Here is a 6667-nt window from a genome sequence, read left to right as displayed (position 1 = left end):
TATCTGCTCCATAAATAATTCTAGATAACTTATCTGAATTGTTTAAATGTGTAGAATCCACATAAGCTTGTTTTTCATCAACCGGTCAAAATTTACAGCAGGGCATGCAAATTCGGTCCATTTTTGGCCAGACAAACTGCACACAGGCTGAATGTAAATATGACACTAGGTGGCGCTTATGGAAAAGCTGAATTAGAGCTGTTTCCCGTGAACTCCGTGGACAAAGCAGTAGGGCTGCAACTAACGATTATGTTGATAATCGATTAATAGGATAAAAACTTACCTTTTTTTAATTGGGTGTTTTGCTTATTATAACTATATAAAACCCTAAATCTGGGTATTTATGTCTATAAGTGTACTTTAAAAAATGCAAAAGACACGTATTGAGTTGAACTATCTTTAATTTTGACATTTTAAACCTTAGATAAAACACAAAAGTTTGCCCAGTTTTTGAATTTGAACAGTAAACCTGCTTTAAATATCCAAAATATAAATAAACAAAAGCAAAACAAGTACTGAGTTGTACTCATAAAATTCACATTATGAAATTAGGACATAAACATGCTGGCAATAAGATATTAGCAGCAGAACTTGTTAAAATATCAAAATTATAAATAATAAATAATGAATGTTACTGTAGAATGAGGTAGAATGCAGAAGAACAGGAAAACTGTCACTTTTCAAAGTTGTTCATATGAACATGTTTCTTATTAATTTTTCCAAAATTTAGAATTGGAATGCAAAAATGTCAGCATGTCCACATGCTCTGGGTTGAGGCTGGCTCACTTCTCCTTTGAACAAATTCACTCATGCTGAGTTGTTTTTTTCTGAAAAAAAAAAAACAAACAAAAAAATTTGTATTGTTTTTAATGATAAAATGTTCACAAAAATCACAGACATTGTTCAGTTCAGTTGTGAAGATATAAGCATCTAAAATTCATAATTCATTTAATTTTGTATGATAATTAAATGATATGCATAAATGAAATATACAAACATTGAATACAATCATGTTAACGTAGCAAAGCTGCAGTAAATCACGTTTGAAAAAAAAAAAATAAGTTAACTGTTGTAATAGACAAATGCTATAAAAAAAAACAGAACGAAACGGAGAAACGCAGCAAGCTAACAGGCTTGAATAAAAAGAAAGGAAAAAAATATGCATTGGTGCACAAATGCATAAGCATTCGCTGAAAACCACAACACTGACTAACAGCTGTTATTCGCTGCTTTTAGATTTAGTGTTTGACGCAGTTCGCACTCCACGCCATATCGCGTACGTTATCTTGCCGTCACGCTCCCCCGTCACGTGCTCAGCCCAACTAATCGATAACGGCATTCGTTGACAATGAATTTCATTATCGATTATTATCGATTAGCTGTTGCAGCCCTACAAAGCAGTATTGCGATTAAGAACACTTCCTTTAGGTATTACATGGAGCGAAGATGAAAACAAAATGCCATCGAATCGTTTCTGAAGACAGTCAGAACCTTCAGAGGTACATTCATATAATTAATTCATTCATATATTAATTTGTATAATTCCCTTAGCACTCTTTTAAAACCTCCCAGCTTTTCCACCCTGTTTTCACTCAAAACGAAACTACTCTGCTACTGTGCGCACGTGAGACTGTTACTTAAAATTGTGCTTTATGCTGGACAGTATTTATTTATAGCGAGTTGTTCAAATCGCGGTAATCGAATACAGTTTTAATGATAATTAAAAGATGAAACGGTAATACTAACCGTGGGGAATTTTATCATGATTTATCGTCAAACCGGTAATCGTTACATCCCTAGTCTTGAGACACTAGCACTCACTCAGTGACAATAGTGGGGTATTTTCTTACCTTCTTGTTGAGCTCGATGTTCTCCAGGACTTTGATGGCCTGATAGTAATCGCCCAGCAGAGAGTGAAGCCTCAGCAATCCCACCAGACTGAAATAACCCAACATCTTATAGAGAGAGTGACGGCCGTATTCTCCAGCCACTGACTCTGGGTCACCTGTGACACAAACACCGGCGTCACACTGACATCTGAATTAGACGAACAAGAAACCAAGGCATGAGAACTGGTTGGCGTCTTTCACCTCCGCTAGTGTACACCTCCAGCTGACCGTTGATGTTGCTCTTGTCCACCAGAGAGTGAAGGACATTCAGCACGCTGTGAACGTTCCAGATCTTGGGATTGTTCCTCAGGAACTCGATCTCCTCCTCTGACTTCTTGGCCGTCTTACAGCGATACTGACTGAACGACTGGAACTGCAGAATGGAGAGAGAGTTCAGCACCTGCCATTCTTCACTTCTACACGAACACATCAGTAACAGAGAAGGCGGCAGTATAAGAGAACTTATGAGGACAGAGGCTCTTCTCAACTAACTTACCTGGTAAATGAACTCATCAATTATGTCCCATAACCACTGGTTAGGAAGCTCCAGAGGTGCTGGTCCATCAGCATCTGACAACATGTAACACATTAAATGTGCTGTTGTAAATCCATCAAACCCACTTAAATTGACTACTTCAATGGACTGGCTGATCTAATCATAAAAACCCTTTGACAATATTCAAAAAACACAAACATTCTGAAGTACATTTTTATGTTTTTATGTTAATTTTTTTTATGACTGAAGCTGCATTTACTTAATTAAAAATACAGTAAAAGCAGTAATATTGTGAAATATTATTATAATTCAAAATAACTTTTCTACTGTAATGAATTTTAAAATGTAATTTATTCCTTTGATGACAAAGCAGAATTTTCATTATTACGTATTATTAATTTTAGCATCATTACTCCAGTGTTCAGTGTCACATGATCCTTTAGAAATCATGCTGATTTGCTGCTCAAAAAATATTTATCATCAATGTTAAAAACAGTTGTGCTGCTTAATATTTTTGTGGAATCTGTGATACAATTTAAGGATTCTGCAATGAACAGAAAGTTTAAAAGAGCAGCCGTTTTTTTTTTTTTTTTTGAATAAGAAATCTTTTGTGACATTATAAATGTACTGTCACTATTGATCAATTAAACGCATCCTTGCTGGGAAAAAAAAAGCATTAATGCCTTTCAAAAGAAAAATAAAAGACTTATACTGACCCCAAACTTTTTAACAGTAGTGTATAGAAATAATAGCATACATATTAGACAATATTTTAAAAACTACAATATAAAGAATGAATTAATTAAAATGTTGCTCAAATAGGAAGATACATTGTCTGCATATTTTAATATTTATGATTTTACTCTGAAGTGGCTCAAATTGTTTATACACTTAAAAAAAAAAAACTTTTTCCACAACACAAACATTTGAAATATTGCCCAAATTTAATTCCATCACATGTAAATGATGAGTTTGCACTCACTGAGAATGTAGTTGAAGAGGTTGCAGTAATTGTAGTAGGACTCAAACCTCTGGTCAAGAGTTGGACCTCCCTGCATAAGAGAAAAAGCCTCATTATTGACAGTTCTTCACATCAGAGCTGAGACTCATGAGCTAAAACTATATTCACAAAGACTCTTGTTGTCATTCAATGAGACAGATGAGCAAAAACACTCACGCTGACTTTGGCGTAGATGTGCCTGTAATACAGCTCCTTGTAGAGGATCAAGAAAACCGCATCTGTAACAGACAAAACAGCATGCCCATGTCAGCAAAGAAAAATTCAATTCAGAGCTTCTGATTCCTTTCGATGAGCAAATATCACTCACCGTTGCCAACCAGGGAAGCGATGGCTTCTGCCTCCGGCCATGGAGAAGTCTTAAAGAAGCGTTCGGTCAGCTTGTTCCAGCTAAAATGAGATAAAAGCTAAATCAACATTTCCAGACATCAGAACAACACAGTCTATAAGCGTGCGGCTGCGCACCTGTTCTCGTACACATCCTGGATCTCGTAGATCTTCTGCTCAATGCTCTCGCTGGACACGCGGTTGGCCTGCAGCTCGTAAACCTTCTGATCGATCAGGTCTGAGATGGTTTTATGAAAATACTGCAGGAAGTTCTTGATGACCTCAGGGATCACATGATACGTCTGCTGATGCTCATACTGACGTTCATACGCCAGATCAGCTTTAGGGTCGCCTGCAAAAACACACATACACTTTGATAATAGTACACATTTACTCACTTATCAGTTTAGAAGCTATGCAATCCATTCGGCAGCTTTATTAGGATGACAAAAAGCTTAATATTACCAACGCATTAATAAATATAGACACCCATATAAAATGGCCATACAACAATATTGATAATCAATAACGTTACTTACCGGTGTGATAGTCATAATCACCGGGGCAGTTATAAGGGTCATACTGCAAACAAAAAGACAGTTTAAATGATACTGTCTGATATTTTAGTAAGTCTGACATTTTAACATGAACATGCAGGTTGACTTTTGTAACGATAATTAACAAAAGGAATGATAATGAAGTCTTATCGTGACGCTCCACTGATTAACATCAACACACGTTATACGCTTGAAACCCTCACACATGCTCTCGTGTCTCTACAGTCACGAGCACTCGCCTCTTCATCGTCCATCGGGTAACTAGAGATGAGGAATGTTTATTCCTCTAATTGGCTTTTAAACCTCTAATAAACCCCACGGCTGCCGCAGAGCACGACCGGAGGAGAGAGAGGAAGTCCACTGCACATATTTCCGGTGACGCGGTCGAAGCGCATAAGGCATTGTGGGCCAGTGGCGGAATCCTTTGGCTGAATTGGAAGTAAGACTTATTAATTCAGACGCGAAACAAGCAATTTTAAACATTCAAATACAAAACATAATTGGCTACTGAAAATGTCTTTCCCAGACAAGACATAAACATTATGAAACAAGACAAAGAAAATAAAGCATAGGAAATAAAAGAACTTAATCAAATAAACAACCCTTACGAAAATTAACCATTGTTTTACTACAAATAGAACCAAAAAAACTTAGGATAGTTAAACCATGGAATACATGTGGTTAAACAAATGGTAATCAACATGCCAAAAAAAAACAAAAAACATGATTACTACTCTTTTACAACAGTAAAACCATGGTTAATTTTCGTAAAATGTTCATAAATACACGTGGGGACCAGTATTTTTTTTTGTAAATATATATTTTATATTTAAGTTTATATTCCTCTATTAAATAACAGAATTTCAAGGCATTTATTAATTTCAGTGTTAAGAAATAATGACACAGTTCCTTGTGAAATATGTCGAAATTTGGTAAAGTTTTCAAGGATCTATTCGTACATAAAACAACTTTCGACTGTAATTATAGTCATTACTAAATCACACGTTTCATTTTTTTTTTCATAAATATACCAAAGATCACATTTTCCTTTTTTCCCCCTCTCTTTTAATTCAGTCAAATTTAGGAAATCCTCCCAAAAAGCAAACTCACAATCATCATCATCACAATCAAAATAAACTATGTGACACAATAATCCCTTACTAATAACAAAGACTGTATAATAACACCAAAATAATGATACTGAGGAAATTCAATACCCATAAAATTGAAAAACGAATAAATGATTAAAGCTTTTGGTATTTTATTTAATTTACTGTAGTAGTATATTAATTTAAAGATTATTATACTTTTTTATTAATAATAATAATAATAGTTATTATTTGCCGCATATTGGCATTTTACCAGCTATTTTTATGGTGAATGTTCTCTGATATAGAGCTGCATTTCCACATGTGTCCTGTAGATGTCGGAGATGTTCCTATAATTGAGGATTCACACCTGCCCATCAGATTCACTGTAACACAGCAGAGTTAGGCTATTTCATCCAAGTTTTTATTGGCTTTTATAATGAGGTATTTCGTCAAGTCACAAGACAAGTAATGAAACACCATGGATTATTGCGATTTTGTCAACAACAAGACACCCAGTCAATATTTAGTGTAGAGCTAATGAATTCAGTGAGTGAACACGAGAGGCAAAAATAGAAAGTGTGCCCTTTGAATGAACACAACTCTGAAATCCCACATGTGTAGTTTTGCCTCTGCGCTCCTGGGAATGGAGGCTGTTATGAGTTTCAATAACTGCTGCCATATGTCTACTTATTTGGCTTGAAGAGAATTGGAGAAATGCTGTTCAAAGTGTTTGTTTTGAATTGCTTTAAGCTACTCTGGCATGTTAGTGCAAACAAGCCAAAGTGTTCCAAAAATTAAAAACACGCACAAAGATACAGGAGGGATTTTAGTGATGTATTGATTATTAATAGTGATGGTGCTTCTGCTGAAGATGATGGGTTTCTGTAAATGAAGATGGAAAGTGTTAAACATCAGCATTTTACATAGATCATGTGTGTACACGTATTCCTAAACAGTCAGAAATTACGTCATCATTATTTACCTCATGATTACATTGTTTTATATTTTATTATTATATTATATTACACAATAGGCTATTCTATTCTATTCTATTCTATTCTATTCTATTATATTATAAGCCAGTACAGCTTATCACTTCAGCTTCAGTTCAGCTTGTCACTTCCAAACAGAGAGTGATTTACGTGTGTTGTTGAGAAAAAAGTGCAGAGGGAGGGAGAAGACAGAAGTTTTTTCCCCTCAGCTACCAGCATCTGTAAGAGATTCCACCCAAACTTACCTCCCGACTACAGCACGGGCATCCGATAAACACACACACACACACACCGAGG

General features: G+C 35.5%; 1 protein-coding gene across 2 annotated transcripts in view; it reads right to left on the bottom strand.

Annotated features, from left to right (window-relative positions):
• LOC107679167 (eukaryotic translation initiation factor 3 subunit L) overlaps positions 1-4675 on the bottom strand; it is a 10267-nt gene extending 5592 nt beyond the window's left edge. The window contains exons 1-9 of one of the 2 annotated variants that reach the window (XM_016474653.1): positions 4491-4675; positions 4270-4312; positions 3869-4082; positions 3714-3793; positions 3563-3624; positions 3368-3437; positions 2386-2459; positions 2091-2262; positions 1851-2005 (exon numbers count right to left, since the gene is read on the bottom strand). In XM_016474653.1, the coding sequence (XP_016330139.1) occupies positions 1851-2005; positions 2091-2262; positions 2386-2459; positions 3368-3437; positions 3563-3624; positions 3714-3793; positions 3869-4082; positions 4270-4312; positions 4491-4541 (921 nt within the window). In that variant the 5' untranslated portion in view covers positions 4542-4675. The remainder of the gene's footprint in view (positions 1-1850; positions 2006-2090; positions 2263-2385; positions 2460-3367; positions 3438-3562; positions 3625-3713; positions 3794-3868; positions 4083-4269; positions 4313-4490) is intronic. The other variant, XM_016474654.1, reaches the window with a different exon arrangement.
• Between the last annotated feature and the right edge of the window lie 1992 nt (positions 4676-6667).

This window comes from Sinocyclocheilus anshuiensis, unplaced genomic scaffold (assembly GCF_001515605.1).
Source record: "Sinocyclocheilus anshuiensis isolate Anshui unplaced genomic scaffold, SAMN03320099.WGS_v1.1 scaffold300, whole genome shotgun sequence".
Taxonomy (NCBI): Eukaryota; Metazoa; Chordata; class Actinopteri; order Cypriniformes; family Cyprinidae; genus Sinocyclocheilus; species Sinocyclocheilus anshuiensis.
The sequence above is the reverse complement of the archived record's forward strand: the minus strand, read 5'-3'. Positions and strand labels throughout refer to the sequence as shown.